Here is a 26986-nt window from a genome sequence, read left to right as displayed (position 1 = left end):
TGAAGACTGAGAGCTATTTAAGTTTATTACTTAATATTTATGGAGTAGCTTGTATAGAAACATACAAGATTTCTGTTATTTTTTGTGTTGTTTTAGAGAGAATGTATGGAAACCAGCTGACATATTCAGTACTCTGGGGGAAAGAGAACGTGACAGAAGTTTGTTGGAAGCAAAAAAAGCCCAGTGGAAGAAAGAGCTTGGTAGGTAATTATTACATCTTTTATTATATTTTTGTTGCCTTAAGAATATATATTGAGGTTGAACTATATCTTTCAGTATGATACCATAAAAAATCTTGTTTTATAACATTTGTCATCTAGACTAGTTTGCTGCAATATGTAGAAAGCTTTGTGGTTTTATATTCCTTTAGGTTGTGTCTTTTTGTCTGGTAGTCTCTTAGTGTGTACAGGAAGACCATAGGTGAGCAATAAGCATTAATGTCATCAGTATCATTCTGGAGGTCAAAGATTCCTAAACTTTTCTCATTTCCTGAGAATTCATTTTCATATTTTTCCATTATAGAAATCCTATGGATTTAAAGATGGTTTTATTTAAAAATAGAGTTCATTCTTTAAAATAAAACATTCTGATCAAGAATCATTAATATGGTATCAGTAAGTGTATTCCATACTAAAACAAACTTACTGCTTTTTATCAGCCTATAGACCTTATAATAAAAATTTATCATTTCTGTTAAGGTTTTAAAATATTGATAGTAACTAAGAAACTCTTCTTCTTGGACTAGACTTAATGGTCTAGGTGTCAGAATTTGGAAAATATGTGAAGTAGCAGTTGTACTTGAGAATAGCTGTACTAGGGGCGCCTGGGTGGCTCAGTCGTTAAGCGTCTGCCTTCGGCTCAGGTCAGGATCCCAGGGTCCTGGAATTGAGCCCCACGTTGGGCTCCCTGCTCGGCGGGAAGCCTGCTTCTCCCTCTCCCACTCCCCCCTGCTTGTGTTCCCTCTCTCGCTGTCAATCTCTCTGTCAAATAAATAAATAAAATCTTTAAAAAAAAAAAAAAGAATAACTGTACTAAAAGCATAAAGATGGGCTTCACCCTCCACTCAACTAGGAAGTCCTCTGAGGCAGTCATAACGCTGCTGAAACAGGTGATAGAAAAAAAGAGATAAGCAGAAGAAATTGGGAATGAATAGATGTTGGAAGTAAAGGTAACAAAAGTTTGAAGAAATTAAATGTATGGTAGCAGTATCTGAAGGTTTGGAGATTTGATGTGTGTATATCATACTTTCAGTTTTGAATATTTTCTTTCAATTCAAATTTTCCTTATCAAACTTCTGAAGTTGGTTGGAACTACTTGGAAATGACTGAAGTGTTTTATGCTGTATTATCTAAAAAGTTTGCTTTCTTTTATTTGATCCTGTTAAAAGAAAAGCACATCTCTCTTTGTTGAAGTCATGCTTTCATTAATATTCTTGAAATTTAAGTTTATACATCTCTAAATTTTTAAGAACTGTTGATGATTGGGGGCCTAGTTTTTATATCAGTTTGTTAGACACAAAATTTTGTTTTTTTACTCTTCAGCAGTTATGAATAATAGTGGCTGACATTTATTACATATCTACTTTGTGCTAGACCTTGTACTGAAATAGACACTATTCTTATTTTACAGAAGAAGAAACTGAGTTTTAGGAAGGTGAACAGCAATTTGCCCACAGTTACATAGATAGGAAGTGGTTGAACTTGTATTTGATTCTAGGGTTCTCTGAATCCAGAGGTTTATCTTTTCAGTTTCTTTTTTTTTTTTTTAAAGATTTTATTTATTTGACAGAGAGAGACACAGCGAGAGAGGGAACACAAGCAGGGGGAGTGGGAGAGGGAGAAGCAGGCTTCCCGCGGAGCAGGGAGCCCGATGCGGGGCTCGATCCCAGGACCCCGGGATCATGACCTGAGCCGAAGGCAGATGCTTAACGACTGAGACACCCAGGCGCCCCATCTTTTCAGTTTCTTATTATAACTGAATGAACATTACAGGACAGTAGAACCTCATAATAATTTGCATAATATAAAATATGTTGTTCTGAAAAATTTGATTTTTATTGCTAATTATAATAAACATTTTATATCCATTTGTGCCATACTTAAGTTTGGTTCTGGTTAAATGTTTTATTCCTTATCTCTTAAAATTCTTCTCTGTCTTGTGAGTTAATCTCCCTAAAAAACAATTTTGATTAGATCTACGTTGGAGTCTGCGCTCTTTAAGGTCATGATTTGTTTACATGATTTTTTTTTTACAGTTTTTGTACATTTTTTTAAAAAGGACATTATTTGCAGATGAACAGGTTGCTTTAAAGAAGAAAGAAAAAGAAGCTTCTGAAAAACGGAACGATCTGTGGAAAAAATTTGAAAGTGATAAAATAGTATGGGAAAAATTTCAAATTCTTGACCAATCTAAGGTAAGAGTATCAAAATGAAGCATTTGTGGAATATGACATCTTTTTTTTTTTTAAAGATTTTATTTATTTATTCAAGACACAGAGATAGAGAGCATGAGCAGGGGGAGAGGCAGAGGGAGAGGGAGAAGCAGGCTCCCTGCTGAGCCAGGAGCCAGACGTGGGGCTCGATCCCAGGACCCTGGGATCATGACCTGAGCCGAAGGCAGATGCCTAGCCATCTGAGCCACCCAGGCGCCCCTGGAATATAAGACATCTTAATTTTACTTTTTAAAATGCTAAGCCGTGTTCATATCATAAAGCTTTTTAAAAATTATTTTTCATGTGTTACTGTAAAACAATGTTATTTTGAATTTAATTATGACCTCATCTGGTCTCTCTTTGGCATTCTGTAAATTATCTTACTATGTACGTGAGTGTAGAGGCCTGAGGCACCTCGTTTAGGCTCTTGTAAAAGAGCTCTGCAATTTTTTAGATGACCACGAAACTCTACCACTGACATTGTGGTATCTGCCACAAGGTTATATCGAACATAAGTGATTACTTATCAAGCATAAGTACACACCAGGTGTCCCTTAGGTAGTGTTTTAGTGACCTTTAAATTTTGCCTGTGTTTAATATTATACAGAGAAAAAGTACCCGTGTTTTCTCTTTGTTTTTAGACTTGTGCTAGCTCTTCCAGCATTCTCTCACAGTCTCCCATTCAGATAACAATGGTCCAGGCTGATGGGCACCCACTACCTAGAGCTAGTCAGATTTTAGAGGTAAGTCATAAGTGTCATTACTTTGAATATATAAGCCCTTTAGTACTTGATCTTTATATTACCTATTTTCCTTGAAAGAGTGGACTTAACTACCAGTTAATTTTTACTGAGTGAACTATGCTCAAATTTAAAAAAGTTATGAACTGTTTCTTTTTTATATATATAGTAATTATTCCTTCCTAGTGAACATTTACATTTTAACAAATGTACTGTGAAAATAATGTAGTAACCTAAAGGGATGATTCTGATGCGAGACATTTTCAGCACTGATAGATTTCTTATAGAAATTTCCAGGTTAGATTGTTTGCATGGCTTTCATGGCTGTTTGTTCTGCTCTATATAGGGCTGACTTGCCTTATGAAAGAGTTTTATAGTTGTTAATAATTTTACATTAACAAAAGGAATGAAATCTGAATTGTACTTTTCCACATTCCTGAAAGCACTTTGACTATTGAAAGGCAATAAATTAGCCTTGATAGAAGACATTTTGCAAACATCCATAGTTATGGATGATAATTTTTTTAAGTGGGGGAGGGGCAGAAGGAGAGGGAGAGAGAATCTTAAGCAGGCTTCCTGCCCAGTGTGGAGCCTGACGCAGGGCTTGATCTCACCACCCTGAGATCATGACCCAAGCCAAAATTAAGAGTTGGACACTTAGGGGCGCCTGGGTGGCTCAGTTGGTTAAGCGACTGCCTTCGGCTCAGGTCATGATCCTGGAGTCCCTGGATCGAGTCCCGCATCGGGCTCCCTGCTCGGCAGGGAGCCTGCTTCTGCCTCTGACCCTCCCCCCTCTCATGTGCTCTCTCTCTCTCATTCTCTCTGTCTCAAATAAATAAATAAAATCTTTAAAAAAAAAAAAAAAAAAAAGAGTTGGACACTTAACTGACTGAGCCATCCAGGCACCCCTGGATGATAATTTTAAGTGTAAAGTTTAAAAATTGATGCATGCAGATACTACTAAAAACTACAACTAAAACTATTCATGAAGTTGGTAAGAATCAGTTGTTAGCTTATTTACATTTCAATATTAGGATTGAAGAATATTTAATACTAAAAATTTTAAAATATTTCCAGTTAGCAAAAAAAATTTAGGTTGAAATGTTAGTATATCATTTATATTGCTTAATTTGCGCCATCTGTGAGTAATTCATACTTTTTTTTTTTTTTTTTAAAGATTTTATTTATTTATTTGAGAGAGAGAGAATGAGAGACAGAGAGCATGAGAGGGAGGAGGGTCAGAGGGAGAAGCAGACTCCCCGCCGAGCAGGGAGCCTGATGCGGGACTCGATCCAGGGACTCCAGGATCGTGACCTGAGCCGAAGGCAGTCGCTTAACCAACTGAGCCACCCAGGCGCCCTAATTCATACTATGTTAATGCAAATAAATAGCCATTTGAGGTGACTTTTAGGTGTTTTTACATTTTGTATATATTTTTAAATGCTAGCATACATCTTTTTTTATAATCCAAAAAAACCAATAAAATTATATTTTGCAGGAGAGATGGGAGTGGGGGATGGGAGAAGGACTAGAAAGTAAAACACACACTATAAGGCTGGACAACCAATGGTTAAAGAGTATGATTATCTACTCATTCTCATAGTATTTAAATGCAGTTTTTATGCATTTATGTATGCATGTGTTAAGATATTGGAGAGATGCTATTGAGGGGAAATGAATTTAACCGTATAACTAAAAAACCCCCCTTCTTAAATGTCTAAAAACAGTTGGTTTCAGAAATCCAAGCCATAGCCAGAACTATTTATATTATTTGAATATCAAGTTAACCTTTTCATGTAATTAAGAGGAGCAGAAATTTAGTTGGAGGCAGAGTCACCAAGGCCAATTTTGTTAAAACACAAGGTAATGCATATAAAGTGCTTAGAACAGTGACTGACAAATAGCAAGTGTTCAATGAAGGTTTACTCTATTTGTAACGTACAAAGCAGATCCATCTGGGGCTGTGAGACTGTTTAGGGTCAGTCATCTCACCAGCTTCCCTTCCTCTCTTTTCTTGATTCTCAGTCTTACCCCTCCTCCCCCAGTGGAATGGCCCTGTATTCTCATCCCTGTATTGTTCAGCCCATACATTCTTTTTTACTATGTAATTTTCAACTACTTTTGTGTTTAAGTTTCTTATTGCTACCACCATACCATAGTTCTGCATTTGGCCAATAAAAAATTCTATTTTTATTCCTTTTTAACCTTTTTTTTTTAATTGTGGCAAAATACACAAAACATAGAATTTACCATTTTAATAATTTTTAAATGTGCAGTATAGAGGGATTAAGTACATTCACATTGTCAGGCAGCCATCACCACTATCCACCTCCAGAATTTTTTCATCTTTGCAAACTGAAACTGTATCCATTAAACACTCCCCATTTTTCCCTCCCCCTAACTGCTGGCAACCATTCTAATTTGTCCATGAATTTGACTATTGTAGATACCTTTAAGTGGAATCATGTAATATTTGCCCTTTTGTGTCTGACAAAGTTCACTTACAATGTTTTCAAGGTTCGTCCACGTTGTAGCATGTATCAGAATCTCATTCCTTTTTAAAGCTAAATAGTATTTCATTAAATATATAACAACGACATTTTGTTTATCCATCCAAATGTTGATGGACATTTGAGTTGTTACCCCTTTTTGGCTATTGTGGGATAATGCTGCTATGAACATTGGTGTACAAATAATCTATTTGAGGTTTTGTTCTCAATACTTTGGGTATATACCCATAAGTGGAATTGTTGGATCCTATGGTATTTTATATTTAAATTTTTTGTTAAATTTTTACCACTTTTCTTTTAAGAAGAGAGTGGGGGTGCCTTGGTGTCTCAGTCGGTTAAGCGGCTGCCTTCGGCTCAGGTCATGATCCCAAGGTCCTGGGATCGAGCCCCGCATCCGGCTCCCTGCTCAGTGGGAAGCCTGCTTCTCCTCCTCCCACTCCCCCTGCTTGTGTTCCCTCTCTCGCTGTGTCTCTTGCGGTCAAATAAATAAAATCTTTAAAAAAAAATAAAAAAAGAGAGTGTTTGTTTTTGAGAGAGACAGACACACCCAAGGCGGTGGGGTATGAGGGGCAGTGTGGAGAGTGGAGGAGCAGAGGGAGAGGGAGAGAGAATCTTAAGCAGGCTCCACACCCATTGTAGAGCCCCATGCAGGGCTTGATCTTGTGACCCTGAGATCATGACCTCAGCCGAAATCAAGAGTTGGATGCTTAACTGACTGAGCCACCCAGGCACCCCAGATATTTACCAATTTTCATTTGGCAATTTTATGTTTAACTACTATACTGTTTTCCATAGTTGCTACACTATTGTACATTTCCATCAGCAGTGCACACGGGTTCTGATTTCTCCACATTCTCACCAACTTTTTTTTTTAAATAATAGCTGACTTCTAATAAGTGTAAAGTAGTAGCTCTTTGTAGTGTTGATTTACATTTCCTTTAATGATTTATAATGTTGAACATTTTTTCATGGCTTATTGGCTATCTCTGTATCTTTGGAGAAATATCTGTAAGTTTTTTTGCCCATTTTTGAATTGGGTTGGTTTTTTTTTATTGTTGAGTTGTAGGCATTCTTTATAAATTCTGCATACCTGATCAGATATATTGTTTGCAAATACTCTGTACTATCTTCATGTTACCTTTTCACTTGCTTGATTGAGCCCTTTGATGCACAAAAGTTTTTAATTTCGATGAAGTCCATTTTATGTTTTTTTTCCTTTGTTGCCTGTGCTTTTGGTGTCCTAAGAAATCATTGCCAAATCTGATAGGGAGCTTTTCTCCTATGTTTTCTTCTAAAGTTTTTAGTTTCAGCTCTTAGTTGAGGTCTTTGATCCATTTGGAGTTAATTTTTCTATGTAATATAAGATACGGGTTCAGTTTTATTCTTTTCCACATTTTGCATTGATATCCAGTTTTCTCAGCACCATTTGTTTGAAAAGATTGTTCTTTCCTAATTGAATAGTCTTGGCACACTTGTCAAAAATCATTTGACTGTTTATGTGAGTGTTTAATTCTGGGCCCTCCATTCTGGTCCCTTGTTCTGTATGTCTCTTTATGTCATTGTCTCACTGTTTTAATTCTCATACCTTTGTAGTAGGTTTTGAAAGCATGCATTCTCCAGTTTCGTTCTTTTTCAAGATTGTTGTAGCCATTCAGGGTTTTTTGAGATACCATGGGAATCTTAGGGTGGATTTTTTTATTTCTATAAAATACATCAAGTTTTTCATAGGGGTTGTGTTGAATCTGTAGATCGCTCTAGGTAATCTTGACAGTACTAAGTCTTTTGATTCATGAACACAGAATATCCATTTATTTGTGACTTCTTTAATTTCCTTTAGCAGTGTTTTGTAGTTTTGTTTTTTTTTTTTTTTTAAAGATTTTATTTATTTGACAGAGACACAGCGAGAGAGGGAACACAAGCAGGGGAGTGGGAGAGGGAGAAGCAGGCTTTCCCGCTGAGCAGGGAGCCTGATGTGGGGCTCGAACCCAGGACCCTGGGATCATGACCTGAGCTGAAGGCAGACGCTTAATGACTGAGCCATCCAGGTGCCCCTGTTTTGTAGTTTTCAACGTACACATCTTTTGCCTACTTATTACTAGGTATTTTATTCTTTTAGGCGCCTTTTTTTTTTTAAGATTTTATTTATTTATTTAACAGAGAGCGAGAGAGGGAACACACAAGCAGGGCTAGTGTGAGAGGGAGAAGCAGGCTGCCTGCTGTGCAGGGAGCCCGATGTGAGGCTCAATCCCAGGACCCTGGGATCATGACCTGAGCTGAAGGCAGACGCTTAACGGCTGAGCCACCCAGGCGCCCCTTTTTTGGTGCTATTATACATGTAATTATTTTCTTAATTTCCTTTTTCCAGATTGTTCATTGTTAGCATATAGAAATGCGACTGGTTTTTCTGTTTGTTTTGTATCCTGCAACTTTGCCGAATTTGTTTATTCTAACATTTTATTTTTTGTTGGAATCTTGAGGGTGATGATTGAGTGGCACATGAATTTGTTATGGATCCTTCTGATACTATATTGTTTTCTTAAGGAGTAGATACTTAAAATACTGGTCTGCATTAATAAGACATTCATATGTATGCATAATCATAACTGGATAATGTATCATTTCTTCTTTTGACTTTGACTTAAAAATATTATGTAATATTTCTGGCATGCAAGAAGATATAAAGGATAATACAAAACACATTTCTACTCATGTCCTGTCCCAGGAACAGCCCATTATAACATAGTTTAGAGTTTACGAATTTTTATGGATTTCTATCAGTAATGGGACAAGATTTTTTTTTTCCTTAAGATTTTATTTACTCATTTGAGAGAGAGAGAGCACAAGCAGGGGGAACGGCAGAGGGAGAGGGAGAAGCAGGCTCTCCACTGAGCAGGGAACCTGATGCCGGGCTCGATCCCAGGACTCTGGGATCATGACCTGAGCCGAAGGCAGATGCTTAACCAACTGAGCCACCCAGGCACCCAGGACAAGAGTTTTTAAAAATATATGTTACAACCCGGTAGAATGAAAATGGAATACATAGAACCTTTATATCCCTTCTGTTATCAGTTTACTTTAGAATCCTGGGAATAATGTTTGTGGATTATGAGGCTCTTCCCACACCAGAACTGGGATGTGACTAAGTTGTAATCTAGTCCCAATTCATTGATGGCCTTATTTCAGAACAAAGAAATACTATAGCCTGACCAAAATGAGCCAGTACCGGCCAGAGCCTTTGCCTCTCTACACAGGCAGTCTTGGAATCAAGGGAACTCTATCTCAGTTCTCCAAAATTGAACTCCCTAGAAAGAGACCTCCCTTATTCAAAACTAGGTGGGTCTCTTTGCCTTGCCAAAAAACGTTTAATAATTAACCAGAATAAGGAAATGGAATTGTTTAAAGGCTTGTTAGGCTCCAAGAAGTATACTAGGCACTTCACAGACTTGTGCATCCAGTTTTAGAATAAGAGGCCAAATTTACTAACACTTAAACAGGTGTGCAGGAGAGCACTAAGAGTAACTTGCACATCCTAACTACCCATAACAGTAGACCTAGATAGATCTTTGCTCAAGGAGGGATAAATAGGGGGGGAAAATGGAGACTATGAAAATATTCACACTAGGGGCTAGGCTCAGCTTCTCCCTCTCCCACTCCCCCTGCCTGTGTTCCCTCTCTCGCTGTGTCTCTCTCTGTCAAATAAATAAATAAAATCTAAAAAGAAAAAGAAAAAAAATATTCACACTAGAACGGGGGATATTCCTGCTAAGTACTCAGGAAAATCTCAAATAAGAAATATGCCTTATTTTTGTGAAATAGGACATTTTTAAAGAAAACATTGACTTAGTTTTTATTTATTCTTATCTTATTCCACAAAGGACTTGAAGTGATTCAACACATCCTTATACAAGAATAGGCCCAAGATGAGAGTAGTAGAAAACTAAGAATACAGTAGAAGGAAAGAAAAAAGAAGTAAATCACAGGAAGAAGAAATCAGTGTGAGGACACTCCCATGAATATAGATGGAATTTTGTTTTAAAGATTTTATTTATTTGAGAGAGAACACAGGTGGGCTGAGAGGGGCAGAGGAAGAGGAGGGGGACAAGCAGACTACCCACAGAGCACAGAGCCTGACTCGGTGCTCAATTCCAGGACCATAAGATCTTGACCAGAGCCGAAGTCAGACACTTAACTGACTGAGCCACCCAGGTGCCCCAAATATAGATAGAATTTAAAAAAGAAATGAAAAGTCTGACATAGAAGATTACAAATAGCTTATAAAGATACAACCTTGAATGATAGGTTTTTTTGAAGAAGAAAACAGCAAATAGATAAGTATTAATAACAGGTATCAGAGAAAAAACTTCCTAGACTAGAAAAAAAATTAAGCTAAATAAATAAAAGAGGCTGATTTGAAAATACATCCTGATAACTGTTAAAATTTCAAGAACAAGTATAGACTTCTTCAAGCATTTAAAATAAAACAGGGAACAAAAATCAAGTTAACCTTAGATTTCTCCTCTGTAGATAATAGAACACTGGGGCAAAGAATTTAATGCCTAAACAACATGTTCACGTGTAAAAGGAGCATAAAGTTATGTTCAGACCTACAAGAATTTATAAAATATTCCTCCCAAGGATCTTTCCCTGATTTTTTTTTTTTAAGAAGTTTTTAAAGATTATTTCTGGTTCAGAAAAGTGAATCAGAATTAAAATACAATAAGGAATTTGTGGTTTAAAAAAAGGGAATATATAGCTGACACAGAGTCTCTAAGACTTTGTGAAATAAGACAAATTGCAAAACAGTACATATAATGTAACCATTTCTTTGTTTAAAGGAGAACTGGAAGACCTATCAACAAATATGAATACGTAAAAGAAAGCAGATTGTTGGCATTGTTTAAGTCTGGTGAAGAGTAATGGAAGCAAAGGGGAACTTTCCGCATTTGTTTTTTATGCTTGCTTTTGTTTTGTGCTTTATGCTTTTGTGTTGATGTGTTGCATGATCTCTCTATAAAGACAGAGTTGATTATGATTCTGAAACCCAGATAAAGGTTAAAGAGTGTAGAAAGCAGGGATAACCACTAGCTTAATTATAAATAGAATATCTACTAATGTAATCTATACAACAGAAAACAAAAAGGTCAAAAATCTTTTATTTAAAAGTAGAGGTAGGAGAGCCCCACAGACCTGCTGCTTAAAAGAGATACACTTGAAATAAAATTACACATTATTAAAAATAGATTATATAAGCCAATCAAAATTAAGGAAAAAAAAAAAGCAAAATTGCTAGTAATTTTAGAAACATTACTTTGGGAGAGAAAGCTGTTAACTTATTTATTTTAATGTAGGCTCCATGCCCAGAGTGGAGCCCAGCATGGGACTTGAACTCAAGGACCCGGGATTAAGACCTGAGCTGAAATCAAGAGTTGGATGCTTAGCCAGCTGAGTCACCCAGGCACCTCCATAATAAATTATTTTTTATAAAAAGTAGAGTCAATAACCAAGAATAATATTTTTGTGATTCATGAGCCAAAAATAAATAGGAGAAATTGAGGCACATTTTTACTAGGGTGTTTCAGAGTATTTGGACAATAATAGTATCAGTAATTCTATTTTCTACAAATACACCTATCAAATTTTCAATGTCAATAGAGCATTTACAAAATTTGCTATAATGTTACAAGAAAAACATAACCAAAAATTAAAGTCAAGTAGAAAATATTGACAAATAAGCTTTTACAAACTTAAAAATACTAAGATCCCATGATCTCAAGATACTGAACCTTGGTTGTAAACTGCTAGTACCTCCCATTAAGGTCAGTTCCTAAGATACTGGAAAAATGAGGGAAGGATACTTTCTTGGTTTGTTGGATTGGTAGGTAGCCTGTGGTAGAAGTTAACCCAGTATCTCTGTGGGAGACAAAAATAGAAGATGAATTGTTGGAATCCTGTTCTTGTTAACATGCTTACACCCCATCCCCTAATGTCATTGTCTTAAAAAGTGCCTCACCCTACATTTACCGTAAGTCAGATCTCTGTTCTAGCTGTCCTCTAGAATAAAATTCTGGGCCAGTCCTTGCTTAAATCTTACTTCTTTGCAGGAACTTGGAAAATCAGGTGGAGACTACTCTGTCCCTTCCTGTTCATGCTCACTTGTCTGGTGAATTACAATTACAGTCTAGGGAGTGTTCCCAAAAAAGAAGCTCTGAAAGTAAGGGAAAGTGTTACAAATGAGAACATGGAACAGAGACAACCATGCAGAAAATTTAGGTGTGAAACGTACAATAAAGTGTAAAATACAATAGATGAGAAATAGTGGGAATGATAGAGCTAGGGAGTGAATAAATAATTGGAAAGCCATATTTAGAAAATATCTTGAAAAAGGAAAGGACAAATAGGGAAAAAAATTTTAAGGCAGTATGAGAATGAAAATAGAAATGCTGATATTCCCTCCAAACAAGAGGGAAATTTGGAGAAGAGAGGAAATATTTGAAAACGTAATTGAGATCAGTTTGTTAACTGACCTCAGATTTAAAGGGCTAGAGAGCACCCCAAAAAGAGAATAAGGAAAACCTCACTACACATACTAACCTGAAATTTAAGAATATGGAAGACCAAGAAATTCTAAAGGCTGCAGAAAGAAAGAACAAGCAGTATATAAAAAGAACAAGGAAGAGCTTCACTTTTTTTCGGCAGCAACACTGGGTACAAGGTAATTATGGAGTCACATTTTCAAAGTTGATGGAAAAGAACTTAAACCTTAGAATTTAATATCTAGCCAAACCATATTTGAAATAAGTGTAGATAATAAAATATCTCAGACATTAAAGTCCTCTGAAGATTTTTATTAAAAGGTGACATTGAAAACAGTTTTGAATGAAGTGCTTAACCAAAAAGGTAAAAATTAATTACAAAATTAAGCTGCAAGAGATTTGTGATTATTTACCTTGGTAGAGTTGATTGTTGTCTTTATATTTTTTATAAAGCCATTGAGGTTTATCCGAGGCACGATTATTGCTAATTGAAAAAATATATCCTTAATAACTGGAAGGTCTTGTTAATACCAACCTTGATGTGTTGGCAGAGGAAGTCAAGATCAAAGGATATGAGAGCATATTAAAGTTCTTATTAGAAGATGATATCTTTGATGTAAAAAATTTAAAGAGAGCCTTAAAAATAAAGTGGGATAAACTGAAATGTAAGATTAAGATAGAAATAGGACCAAATACATCAATAAATATAATAAATCTAAGTGAACCAAAACTCCAAAATTGAGTTTTGAAAACCAAAATTTGAGAACCAAAATTAAGAAAATTACTGATTAGAATAAAGAAATCTAGATACTTTCTAGAATACAAGACACACTTAAAGCATAGGAATACAGCAAGGTTGAAAACAATAGGATTTAAAAAAAAAGAAATGCTAACCAAAATAAAATTGTTACTGCTACACTAATAAAATAAGACAAATCATTATTAGGGATTGTGAGGGTTGTAAATATGGATAGAAGATTTAGCATATCAAGAAGGTATAGCAATTTTTAACATGCGTGAACCTGATAAACTATATGAAGCAAAAACTAGTAGATTCAAATAAAAGACTTCAATATCTGAATTGAGAAATTGTTAAAACTGCAGAGGAAATTTTTTTAAAAGATTTATTTATTTTAGAAAGTGAGAAAGAGCATGAGTGGGAGGGGCAGAGGGAGAGGGAGAGAATCTCCAGCAGAATCTGGGCTGAGCATTTAGCCCAATTCAGGGCTCGATCTCACAACCCTGAGATCACAAAGCCAAAACCAAGAGTCAGATGCTTAACTGACTGTGCCACCCAGGCACCCTAAAACAGCAGAGAAACTTAAAAATTATTTAAGCAGAGATTTCAGTGTAGAAATCAGCAAGAACAACAAGTTGGTCCTAGTTAACGTATCAGGTTCTTTGTTCAACAATCGGGAAATACTTTTCTCAGGCACACATGGATATTTACAAAAAGTGATTTGTGTTAGGACATAAAGGTTCAGATAAAATTTAAATAGCTATTGTAAAGTGATCTCTAACTACAAGTAACTTAGAAGTTACTAACAAAAAGTTTACTACATACATACTTGGAAGTTAAAAATAACACTGAGTAACTTGAGTTAAAAAAAAACTATAATGGAAATCACAAATACTTGGAACAAAATGATAATGCTTACACACCAGAAACACATAAAAAATTCAAGAGAAAGTGTATTAGAAAAGAAAATCTTTTAAACAGTTCGCTAGGTGTCCATCTTAAGTTAGAAAAAGGAACAATGGAATAAATTAGAAGAAATCATGAAAATAGGGGCACCAGTCATTAACATACAAAGACGAAAGTTGCCTGTTTTGAAATAAAAAATACATCTCTAAAAAAGACTGGTGAAGAAGATAAAATTATGAGAGAAAATGGCATAATTGCAAGTAGAGAGTAAATCATTAGTGAATATCTTATGCCAGCAATTCTGAAAACTTAGGTGAAATGGAGAAATTACTGTAAAAATCATAAAGTAACGAACTTAGGGGCACTTGGCTGGTTCAGTTGGTAGGTAGAGCATGTGACTCTTGATCTCAGGGTTGTAAGTTTGAGCCCCATGTTGGGTGTAGAGATTACTTAAAAAAAAAAATAAAACCTGACTTAAAAAGAAACAAAAAGCTTGAGTAGTCTTGTTACTGTTAAATGTAGATGTGGTTAGAAAGATTTCCCCATGGGACGCCTGGGTGGCTAAGTTGGTAAGCGTCTGCCTTCGGCTCAGGTCATGATCCCAGGGTCCTGGGATTTTTTTTTTTTTAAAGTAATGATATGACTAAGATAGATTTTTGCTAGGAAGTTAAGGAAATATTTTAAAATCCACAAGTATATAATTTTTTTCAAGATTATTTATTTATTTATTTATTTGAGAGAGAGAGCATGAGAGGGGGGAGGGTCAGAGGGAGAAGCAGACTCCCTGCCAAGCAGGGAGCCCGATGTGGGACTCGATCCTGGGACTCCAGGATCCTGACCTGAGCTGAAGGCAGTCGCTTAATCAACTGAGCTACCCAGGCGCCCACCACAAGTATATCATTTTAATAATGAAAGAAGATATCTGGAGTGGGGGGGCGCCTGGTTGGCTCAGTCTGTTAAGCATCCAACTCTTGATCTCAGCTCGGGGCTTGATCTCATGGTCGTGAGTTCAAGCCCCACATTGGGCTCCATGCTGAGCATCAAGCCTACTTTACGAAAAAAAAAACAGGTGCACAAAAAGCATTTGACAAGATTTAACCCCAGTTCATTAAGGAATTGCCTCAGGAAATTTGTCTGAAGGAATTTCCAACTGAGTATTTAAAAAAGAAAAAACACGTTGGGAAAACTGGACAGCTACATGTAAAAGAATGAAACTGGACCACTTTCTTACACCATACACAAAAATAAACTCAAATGGATTAAGGACCCAAATGTGAAATCTGAAATGATAAAAATCCTAAAAGAGAGCACCACAGGCAGTAATTTCTCTGCTATCCGCCACAGCAGCATTATTCTAATCTGTCTCCTCAAGCAAGGGAAACAAAAGCAAAAATAAACTATTGGGACTTCATCAAAATAAAAAGCTTCTGTACAGTAAAGGAGACAACAAAACTAAAAGACAACCTACTGAATGGGAGAAGATATTTGCTAATGATATACTTGGTAAGGGTTAGTTTCCAAAATACATAAACAACCTAACACACAAAAAATATAATCCAATTTAAAAATGGGCAGAAGGCATGAACAGACATTTCTTCAAAGAAGACATACTACAGATGGCCAACAGACCTATGAAAAGATACTCAGCATTACTCTTAGCATCAGAGAAATGCAAATGAAAACTATAATGAGATATCACCTCACATCTGTCAGAATGGCTAAAACCAAAAACATAAGAAACAACAAGTATTGGCAAGGATGTGGAGAAAAAGGAACTGTCATGCGCTGTTGGTGGGAATGCAAACTGGTGCAGCCACTGTGGAAAACAGTATGCTCAGAAAATTAAAATAGAACTTCCATATGATCCAGTAATTGCAGTACTGGGTATTTACCCAAAGAATATGAAAACACTAATTTGAATGGATGGGTGCACCCTTATGTTCATTGCAGCATTATTTACAATAGCCAAATTATGGAAGCAGTGCAAGTGTCCATTTATAGATGAATGGATAAAGAAGATATGGTATATATATAGTGGAATATAACTCAGCCATAAAAAAGAATGAAATCTTGCCATTTGCAACAACATGGAGCTAGAGAGTATAATGCTAAGCAAAATAAGGCAGAGAAGGACAAATACCATATTATTCACTCAAATGTGAATGTAAAAAACAAATGAACAAATTAAAAAGACAAACTGAAAAAAAAACAGACTTGAAACCAGATCTGGCTAAATCAGATGTAAGAAACAGGTGACAGAATTCTAAGGTGATTGAGTGCTATGTTGAGAATCTCTTGTAAGGAGTTCGAAAGGGCCATTTGTTTTTCTTTTCCATTTTCATCTCTAAGATAATATTTTTAGAGCTAAAATTGTTCAGTTACTTACCTGAAGGTAATGCTCCTTTTGAAGTGGTTCTTTTAGGCTTAAAGAAATGTGATGGTTTCTTTCTCTTTAAAACATGTAAGAATACATGAGATACTAAGATTTATTTCTTTTATATAAATATTTACTTCTTTGATCAAAGCAGTTGCTTGTAAACCAGGAGCTTTGCCATTGTTTCAGGCAGAAAGTAACATCAGATGTAGTGCCATTGTAGTATTCTGTCAAACTATTTTTTAAATTATGTCCTGCAGTTATTCCATATAAAAAAGTATTTGTTGCTTAGCTTTTGCCTTTCAGGACAGTTTGAGTAGAATTTATTCTTTTTGTTAGAGCATACCAAATTCTCATAAAGTAAGAAGCAACAAATTTTTATGCTACTGTTTAATTTTTGCTTTTTTTTTTTTTTTAGAATTCAAGGACTTAACCTGAACACAATATGTTTTTCTTATTGAAACATCATAGACTGTGATAGGGCTTACAGCAGTAGAAATAGAAAAGCGGGATAACCTAGAGAGACGTCATGATTCAAGAAAGCCTCTAGCTCTCTTTCATCCTCCTGGCTCTTGGTCCAAAGGCAGTATTTGTTGTATTCTGAAGCCAAATGTAAAACAATATTCATCTATTTTAAATTATCAGTAACTCCCTTCAAAGTCTAAAGACTGTATTAGGATAGACTTTTGAAAAATCTTATAATTATTTTAGAAAAATTTATTTTTCATTAGAAAATTACTTTTTTACATTTAGTTATTCTGCTATGTTCTCTACTAGTATATGTTACAAATACGATTCTGAAAATTGGAATACATAGTGTTTAATTCTTGTATAACTCAGAATTTTTGTTTACGATTGTTGTTCCCCTTAGAGATAAATACCTTTCTGCTTAAATCTGTATAAATTCTTGGCAAGATTGATAAAGTGGTTAGAAAAAGAGAGCTGCACTTTAGCTAGTGTTGGTGACTGTTGTTTAGGAAGCAGTACCACCGGAGCACCCTTTCAGTGCCATGAAACAAGAACAGCAGAGGAAATGGATTGAAGATTTGAACAGGCAAATAGAAGATGATCGGCAAAGAAAAATTGAGGAAAAAATTACATCTTCAAAGGTAACATGTGGATGATACAAAGGGAAGAAATAATTTGAGTCTTTAATCATAAACCTAAAAGTATCCTAGAACTATTTGACAGGACTACAGTATTCAAATTATTACACATTTGCTCTTGCAAACCTTTTATGGAATGCATTAGTAAGTGCTTTTGCATAGTTTCTTAAAACTAGCTTTTTAGGAATTTCCTAATTCTTTGAATTTCTCATATTCTTCATGTTATCTAAGTATATATGGAGTCAGTAAAGAATATAACTTAATTTTTATAATGCTTATTCTGCTCTATGGTGACTTTTAAAAATGGTGTTTGATTATCGTTTTAGGACTTTAACATGAGAACAATTAGAAAAATTCTTAGTAATTCTTATTTATCATGATTAGGGTGAGGAACATGACAGATGGGCAATGCATTTTGATTCATTAAAGAACTATCCTGCTTCTCAGTCTCAACTGTCCTGTCGGTCAACACACAACCAACCAGAGTACTTCTGTGTCTCTCCGGACACTCAGGAACTGGCTGATATCAGCAGTGTTTATACACCTACGACTGGAAGTCAGGTTGAACCTTCAGAGGAGGAGCATATAGCAAAACCTGTTAGAGATAAGGCCATGGCAAACAGTCAGAAAACAAAGTAAGTTTTTTTTTCAGTATTTATTAATGTTTAAGAAAGTCTGTGTGCTTTATTAAAAGGACTGTCGTTATATTTATAATATGTGTTAATTTCAGTTTTGGTATTTTTCTTTAAAGTAGAGATGACTAGTGGATATATCTGAAACAAAAATGATTTAGCATCTTGTTAGGTTTAACCTTTTGGGGGTTTTGAATAGCTATCTTTTGGGGGTTTTGAATAGCTGAAGTGTTTATCTTGCCAGCTTTCTCCGTTCTATGACTGCTCTCTTGGATCCAGCTCAGATTGAAGAACGTGACAGGCGACGACAAAAACAGTTAGAACATCAGGTATTGCATTGTAAAATACGCTTCTTTGCCTTCTTAAGTAATAGTCATGGCCAGTGGATACCTAAATAAATGGAATTTAAAATTCCAATATAAATGTACAGCGCAGGCCCTGTCCAGTCCTGTGATGAATCTAATTCTTACTCCAGCTGGCATTAATATTAAAATTATACTGATGCTGAGAACCAGACAGTATCACATAGTACAGCCAGCCACCAGCCTTCCAGAAGAGAAGGTCTTTAATATATAAGCTGTATATATGAAATGGCACTAAATCTTAAGTTAGTACTGGTTATTTTTTTCATTTGTTTTTAGTTCTCCTGAATTTTGTTTAGGATGAGAATTAGTTCTTTTAAGGGAACTATATAGGGCATTGAAGTAGAATTCTGATTGAGAAATCTAGCAGATAATATAAGAAAGGAGACTAAGATTAAAATTCTCTCCTAATTTTAGTCTAACACTAAAAGGACTTAAAATTCTAAATAATTCTTTAAAACCTCGGATACAGGGGCGCCTGGGTGGCTCAGTCGTTAAGCGTCTGCCTTCAGCTCAGGTCACGGTCCCAGGGTCCTGGGATTGAGCCCTGCATTGGGCTCCCTGCTCCACGGGAAGCCTGCTTCTCCCTCTCCCACTCCGCCTGCTTGTGTTCCCTCTCTCGCTGTCTATCTGTCAGATAAATAAATAAAATCTTAAAAAAAAAAAATCCTCTGCTAGATGAAGAATTTGGTTTAATTAATATTGTTAGTCTTAATCAGTAAGTGAATTACAGAACGTCTGCTACTTACAGGCACTATGCTAAGTGCTGAGATTTTTTCTTCAGTTGTTTTTGGATTACTTCTTCTAACAGCCCTCCTGGTTGAAGAAAAAGCATATAGAATTTGAAAGACGAGAGATGGGACAAATACATTGGAAATTTGACATCTTAACTTGACTTACATATGTAATACTATATTATATATTATCTGAGACTGATAAACTTACTTTAGAAATACAAATGCTTCAAATGGATTTTTAAAATTTGTGACAGTGCTTTTTGTGATATATGATTTATGACTAGAAAGCCATCACTGCTCAGGTAGAAGAGAAACGCAGGAAGAAGCAGCTGGAAGAACAGCAAAGAAAGAAGGAAGAACAAGAAGAGGAGCGTCGCTTAGCACGGGAACGAGAAGAGATGCAGAAACAGTATGAAGAAGACATACTTAAGCAAAAACAAAAGGAAGTAAGTATATATTAAAAATTTTTTTATTGAAATATAGTTAACACGTGTTACATTAGTTTCAGGTGTACAACAGCATAGTGATTCAAGAGTCCTTTATGATATGCTGTGTTCACAAGCATACCATACACACTATTATAGTACCATTGACTGTATTCCCTGTGCTGTAGCTTTCATCCGCATGACTTGTTCATTTCATAACTGAAAGCCTATACCTCCCACTCCTCTTCCCTCATTTACTAACCCCCTCTTCCCCGCTACCAGTTTGTGGGTCTGGTTTTGTGTGTGTTTGGGGTTTTTTGTTTTGCTTTTCATTTTATCTTTTTAGATTCCACATGTAAGTGACTTTGTATGGTATTTGTCTTTCCCGTCTGACTTATTTCATTTAGCATCATACCCTCTAGGTCCATCCATGTTATTGCAAATGGCAAGATCTCCTTCTTTTTTATGGCTGAATAATACTCTGCTTTGTGTATATACCATATCTTCTTTATCCATTCATCTACTGATGGATGCTTGGGTTGCTTCCATATCTTGGATATTATAAATAATGCTGCAGTAAACACAGGGGTGCATATATCTTTTGTTTCCTTTGGGTAAATACTTTATAGTGGAATTACTGGATCATGTGGTAGTTCTACTTTTAATTTTTTGAGGAAGGTCCATATTGTTTTCCACAGAAGGTTATACCGATTTCCCTTCCCACCAGCAGTGCACGAGGGTTCCCTTTTCTCTACATCCTGACCAACACATGTTGTTTCTTGTCTTTTTGATATTAAGTAGGGGGAGATGATATAATTATGATTTTGATTTGCATTTCCCTGATGATTAGTGATGTTGAGCATCTTTTCACATGTCTGTTAGCCATCTGTATGCTTTGGAAAAACGTTTGTTTGGGTCCTCTGCCCTTTCTTAAAAATCAAATTATTTGTTGTGGGGGGACCACCAGGGTGGCTCAGTCGGTTAAGTGTCCAACTCCTGATTTCAGCTTAGGTCATACTCACTGGGTCATGTCTAGCCCAGTGTGGAGCCTGCTTAAGGTCCCCCCCCGCCCTTCTCCAGCCCCTCTGCCCATTCATGTGCTCAGGCTCTCGCTCTTAAAAAAAAAAAAATCAAATGAGTACAGAGTTGTACTAGTTCTTTGTATATTTTGGATAGTAACTCCTTTTCACATATATTGTTTGCAGATATCTTCTCCCATTCAGTGATTTGTCATTTTCTTTTATGGATGGTTTCTTTTGTTGTGCAGAAGCTTTTTTTTTTTTTTTTTTTTAATAATCCCAGCAGTTTATTTTTGTTTTTATTTCCCTTGCCTGAGGAGACAGATCTAGAAAAATGTTGATAAGGCCAATGTCCAAGAGGTTACTGCCTATGTTTTCTTTAAGGAGTTTTATGGTTTTAGGTCTCACAGTTTAGATCCATTTGAGTTTATTTTTGTGTATGGTGGAAGAAAGTGGTCCAGTTTCATTCTTGTGCATGTAACTGTCCAGTTTTCCCAGCACATTTTTTTTTTTTAAAGATTTTATTTATTTATTTGACAGAGAGAGACACAATGAGAGAGGGAACACGAGCAGGGGGAGTGGGAGAGGGAGAAGCAGGCTTCCCGCGGAACAGGGAGCCCGATGCCGGGCTCGATCCGGCATCAGGACCTGAGCCGAAGGCAGTCGCTTAAGGACTGAGCCACCCAGGCGCCCCTTCCCAGCACTTTTTGTTGAAGAGATGTCTTTTTCCCACTGCATATTCTTGCCTTCTTTGTTGTAGATTAGTTGACCTTATAAGCATGGTTTTATTCCTGGGCTCTCTGTCTTCTATTGATCTGTTTTGTGTCATTACTATAGTATTTTGAGTACTAGCTTTATAGCATGTATGGCTTGAAATCTGAGATTGTGATACCTTCAGCTTTGTTCTGCTTCTTCAAAATTGCTTTGGCTATTTGGAGTCCTTTGTGGTTCCATACAGATTTAAGATTATTTGTTCTAGTTCTGTGGAAAATACTATTGGTATTTTGATAGGGATTGCATTGAATCTGTGGATTGCTTTGAATAGAATGGACATTTTAAGTGTTAATTCTTCCAATCCATGGCCATTGGTAGTATTTATATTATAAATAGCATTATAGAGTAAAAATGGATTTTTTTTTTTTAAGATTTTATTTATTTATTTGACAGAGAAGAGTTAGCGAGAGCAGGAACACAAGCAGGGGGAGTGGGAGAGGGAGAAGCAGGCTCCCCACTGATCAGGGAGCCCAATGCGGGGCTCGATCCCATGACCCTGGGATCATGACCTGAGCCGAAGGCAAATGCTTAATGGCTGAGCCACCCAGGCGCCCCCAAAATGGATGTATTTTTAAAGGAAAAATAATCAGAAGTTGAACATTTGCATGTATTTTGAAATTTTGAAGTTATATCCCAAAACATTGAAGTTTTGCATTATAAAGGTTCTGAATGTAAGGGAGAAGCTAGAGAAGGTTTAATTATTTCAAGTGATCGGTTCACAAATGCTATATTGCTTGGGTTTCTTTCTCTGCTAAGAAAGGCCAGTACAGCGCAAAACATGTGCTTCATTTTGAAATGTTTTCTAAGCAATGATTATTAATAAATATTCTAGATGTGCTAAGAGAAATGATTGACCTTTCTGTTTGTATCCAACAGTGAACAGGAGCATATATTTGCAGTGACTGGCTGGGATTGATCATACATTTTATTACTGTGTTAGAGTTTCCCTGTGTGCTAAATAAGAGCCTTTTTAAATAAGAGTTGATACCTGGGTAGCTAGGAGAACATCTCTGTTAAGTGGTGCACACAGCATAGGTATGTTTGTGCCAAGTGCCATGTTTGAGCTGACCTAACATGAGCAAATCCTACAATGACATGTGATTGCCAAGGATTTGGGAGGTTTAGATTCGAGCTAGAGCATAGAGCATTTCCCCTGGCCCCGGGAGATGGAGCCCAGAGCCTACATTTTCTTGATTTTTTCCATTTTCAGCCTTTACTCCACACTTAGCTGATGAAGCGGCAGATGGTCTGGGTTCTAATTGCATTATGTTGAATAGGTTGAGCCAACTACTCCTATGAAATAACTATATAAGTGAAAAAATCAAGTATCATTTTTTTTGAATTGCAAGAAATGGCCATAAACCTTGTGTTTTACCTCTTAATAATCTATTTTTAATCTTAATGGAATTCTGATGGAATTGACCAGTGGTTTTAGAAAGTTTGAAAACTTTAGTAACTTCAGTGGGTAAAAGAGTTCTTATATCTGTGATCTAATAGAGCTGTAGAATATAATACTAAAATGTAAGCTCCAAAAGGGAGAAACTTTGCGCTGTTGACTGTTCTCCCAGTATCTTGAATAGTGCCTGGCACATAGTAGGAGCTTATCTGCTCAGAATAGTCAAGTCTGTACGTGTTTGATAATTGTATTTAATAATTTTGTGCACTTCAATATTAACAGGAAATCATGACTCTCAAGACAAATGAGCTATTCCAGACAATGCAGAGAGCACAGGAGCTAGCACAGAGGCTGAAACAAGAACAGAGGATCCGAGAATTGGCTCAAAAGGGACATGACACTTCTGGATTGATTAAAAATCTTGGCGGTAAGCATTTCACTAGAATTTTACTTATAATATCTTTTGAAGAGATTTTAAATAACTGCCTATTTTTAATACCTTTAACACACCTATTGACTAAATATTGTTTAAGGAATTTCAGATCTTGAACTAAGGTAACTTTATAATGCTTATTTTACTTGGGAAATTGCCTTAAGAGTAGAACTAAATAATGTTACACTTTCCAGTAATCTTTTATGATGTAGGAAAGATGTTAGGGTTCGAAGCCGACAGCCAAGGAAGAATTCTTGAGCTATCTTTGGTGCAAAAAGGTGGTTTTATGAAAGCACGGAGACAGGACCCCTGGGCAGAAAGAGCTGCACTAGGGTCATGAGGATTGGCCCATTATATACACGTTCAAGTTGTGAGGGGTTAGGGATAGTGTAAGTTTCTAAGGAATTTGGAAGTAAGGTTTCCAGGACCTTGAGGGGGCTAGCTATTGTTGGGGAAAGGTCACTTATTATTGTCTAATAAAACCTTAGTCATGAGACCCTTCAGATATATATCAGTGGGTCTTATGATTGGGGGATGATTGCCAGCCTATATTTGGGGGCGGGCGAGTAGAGATAAAGGAAGTTTCCAGAGGAATTTTTTTATGTTAAAGTAGACTTACAGGATCGTGGGGGTCGGGCTAAGATTGCCTTTTGCCCTTAGCAAAGTGTCAGCATCCAGGCATTTGAGTTCCTAGAGGAATGTCACTGCCTATTTCAAGGACTTGTCAATGGGCTGTGAGTAGTAAGGAAATTTAATAATTTTTCTTCTGCCTTTGTTTCCAACATCATTTTACATAAATTTTCTTAATGTTTTGCTCACATTAGGTAAAAGGTATACTTTTTTTACCCAATTTTTCTGGAGAAATCTATGAAGTGATCTCCCTATATTCAATAAGGGATAAAAATGCAGATCACTTTTTGTAAGAAAATTTAGGATAGCCCTTTTACATTTTTATTGCAGTGTTCACACTCAGTAATTGCACTACAAATCTTGCGTGTATTTAGTTGCTGCTACACATACTTTCTGTTAATCTTCCTGAACTGTCATTATGTTGGATAATATAGTTCTCTTGCCAGTTGATAAAAGTGGAATATAATGCATCTACTAACAACATTTCAAATTTAGGACATGGCTTGGATGATGTCAGTGGTAAAAAGAATACATGTATCAGTTCTACAACCTCTCCCAAAAAGGATACTGCTGTACAAACAGGTATTTGTTTAAAAGTTGTGATTTGGTTTAAAATTTACTTAAAATTAATGTCACAGTTAGAATTAAGCTCAATTTAGAATTGAGCTGTTTAAAAATGAAAAGAAATTCACCAAAGTTTTCAATAAGGATTAGAAAATAAAGGGATTTCTTGATTTTTAATTTCTCTGTAACAGCTTTATTGAGGTTTAATTCACATAGCATAAAGTTATTAACCCTTTCAAAGGTTACAATGAAGTGTTTTGGGTTTTTTTTCCTTCAAGTTTTTATTTAAATTCTAGTTAACATATATGGTGAAATTGTTTCAGATGTAGAATTTAGTGATTCATCACTTACATATAATACCCAGTGCACATCACAAGTGCCCTCCTAAATACCCATCACCCATTTAGCCCATTCCCCCACTCACCTCCCTCTATAACCCCTCAGTTTGTTCCTTTTTTTTTTTTTCCCCCTTATTTATTTGAGAGGGGGAGAGCGAGAGAGAGAGCAGAAGCAGAAGGGAGGAGCAGAGGGAGAGGGAGAAGCAGACTCCCTGCTCAGCAGGGAGCCTGACGTCAGGCTTGATCCCAGGACCCTGAGATCATGACCTGAGCTGAAGGTAGACGTTTTACCGACTGAGCCACCTGGGTGCCCCAATACCTTCTAGTTCTATCCACATCATTGCAAATGGCAAGATTTCATTCTTTTTGATGGCTGAGTAATATACCATCTTCTTTATCCATTCATCAGTTGATGGACATTTGGGCTCATTCCGTATTTTGGCTATTGTTGATAATACTGCTATAAGCATCGGGGTGCATGCACCCCTTTGAATCAGTAGTTTTGTGTCCTTTGGGTAAATACCTAGTAGTGCAGTTGCTTGGTCATAGGGTAGTTCTATTTTTAACTATTTGAGGGAACCCCCCTGCCAGCAGTTTTCCATAGTGGCTGCATCAGTTTGTATTCTCATCAACAGTGTAAGAGGGTTCCCCTTTCTCCACATATTTGCCAACATCTGTTGTTTGCTGTGCTATTAATTTTAGCCATTTGGACAGGTTTGAGGTGGTATCTCATTATGGTTTTGATTTGTGTTTTCTTGATAATGAGTGAAGTTGAGCATCTTTTCATGTGCCTATTAGGCATCTGTATGTCTTCTTTGGAAAAACGTCTGTTTGTGTCTTCTGCCCATTTCTTTTCTTTTTTTTTTTTTTTTTTAAGATTTTTAAATTTATTTGACAGAGCACAAGCAGGGGGAACGGCAGGGAGAGGGAAAGGGAGAAGCAGGTTCCCTGCTGAGCAGAGAGCCTGACGCAGGGCTCGATTCCACAACCCCAGGATCATGACTTGAGCTGAAGGCAAACACTTAAGCTACTGAGCCACCCAGGCACCCCTTCTGCCCATTTCTTAACTGGATTATTCATTTTTTTGGGTGTTGAGTTTGATAAGTTCTTTACAGATTTTGGATACTAACCCTTTTTCAGAGACATCATTTGCAAATATCTTCTCCTGTTCTGTAGGTTTTCTTTTAGTTTTGTTGATTATTTTCTTCACTGTGCAGAAGCTTTTTATCTTGATGAAGTCCCAGTAGTTCGTTTCTGTTGCTTTTGTTTCCCTTCCCTCTAGAGACGTGTCTAGTAAGTTGCTATGGCTGATGTCAAAGAGGTTGCTGCCTGTGTTCTCCTCTAGGATTTTGATGGATTCCTGTCTCACATTTAGGTCTTTCATCCATTTTAAGTCTATTTTTGTGAATGGTGTATGAAAGTGGTCTAGTTTCATTCTTCTGCATGTTGCTGTCCAGTTTTCCCAACACCATTTGTTGAAGAGACTGTGTTTTTCCCACTGGATATTTTTTCCTGCTTTGTGGAAGATTAGTTGACCATAGATTTCCTCAAATCCGTTTCTGGGCTCTTTATTTTGTTCCATTGATCTATGTGTCTGTTTTTGTGCCAATACCATACTGTCTTGATGATGACAGCACTGTAATAGAGCTTGAAGTCTGGAATTGTGATGCCACCAGCTTTGGTTTTCTTTTTCAAGATTGCTTTGGGTATTTGGGGTCTTCTCTGGTTCCATACAAATTTTAGGATTATTTGTTCCAGCTCTGTGAAAAAAGTTGATGGTATTTTGATAGAGATGGCCTTGAATGTGTAGATTGCTCTAGGGAGCATATATTTGTTCTTCCAGTCCACAAGCATGGAATGTTTTCCATTTCTTTGTGTCTTCCTCAATTTCTTTCATGAGTGTTCTATAGTTTTCTGAGTACAGATCCTTTACCTCTTTGGTTAGGTTTATTCCTAGGTATCTTACAGTTTTTGGTGCAATTGTAAATGGGATTGACTCCTTAATTTCTCTTTCTTCTGCCTCATTGTTAGGATATAGAAATACAACTGATTTCTGTGCATTGATTTTATATCCTGCCACTTTGCTGAATTCCTGTATGAGTTCTAGCAATTTTGGGGTGGAGTCTTTTGGGTTTTCTACATAGAGTATCATGTTATCTGCGAAGAGTGAGAGTTAGACTTCTTCTTTGCGGATTTGGATGCCTTTTATTTCTTTTTGGTGTCTGATTGCCGAGGCTAGGACTTCTCGTACTATGTTGAACAACAGTGGTGATAGTGGACATCCCTGCCGTGTTCCTGACCTTAGGGGGGAAAGCTCTCAGTTTTCCCCCATTGAGA

At 36.5% G+C, this 26986-nt stretch overlaps 1 protein-coding gene across 1 annotated transcript in view; it reads left to right on the top strand.

Annotated features, from left to right (window-relative positions):
* Positions 1 to 26986, top strand: part of CCDC66 (coiled-coil domain containing 66) — a 59476-nt gene that overhangs the window by 13572 nt on the left and 18918 nt on the right. The window contains exons 6-13 of the mRNA XM_044912793.1: positions 97 to 200; positions 2292 to 2413; positions 17211 to 17342; positions 17724 to 17974; positions 18216 to 18300; positions 19355 to 19516; positions 22967 to 23111; positions 24204 to 24329. Of these exons, the coding sequence (XP_044768728.1) occupies positions 97 to 200; positions 2292 to 2413; positions 17211 to 17342; positions 17724 to 17974; positions 18216 to 18300; positions 19355 to 19516; positions 22967 to 23111; positions 24204 to 24329 (1127 nt within the window). The remainder of the gene's footprint in view (positions 1 to 96; positions 201 to 2291; positions 2414 to 17210; positions 17343 to 17723; positions 17975 to 18215; positions 18301 to 19354; positions 19517 to 22966; positions 23112 to 24203; positions 24330 to 26986) is intronic.

Source organism: Neomonachus schauinslandi, chromosome 1 (assembly GCF_002201575.2).
Source record: "Neomonachus schauinslandi chromosome 1, ASM220157v2, whole genome shotgun sequence".
NCBI classification, from domain to species: domain Eukaryota; kingdom Metazoa; phylum Chordata; class Mammalia; order Carnivora; family Phocidae; genus Neomonachus; species Neomonachus schauinslandi.
The sequence above is the reverse complement of the archived record's forward strand: the minus strand, read 5'-3'. Positions and strand labels throughout refer to the sequence as shown.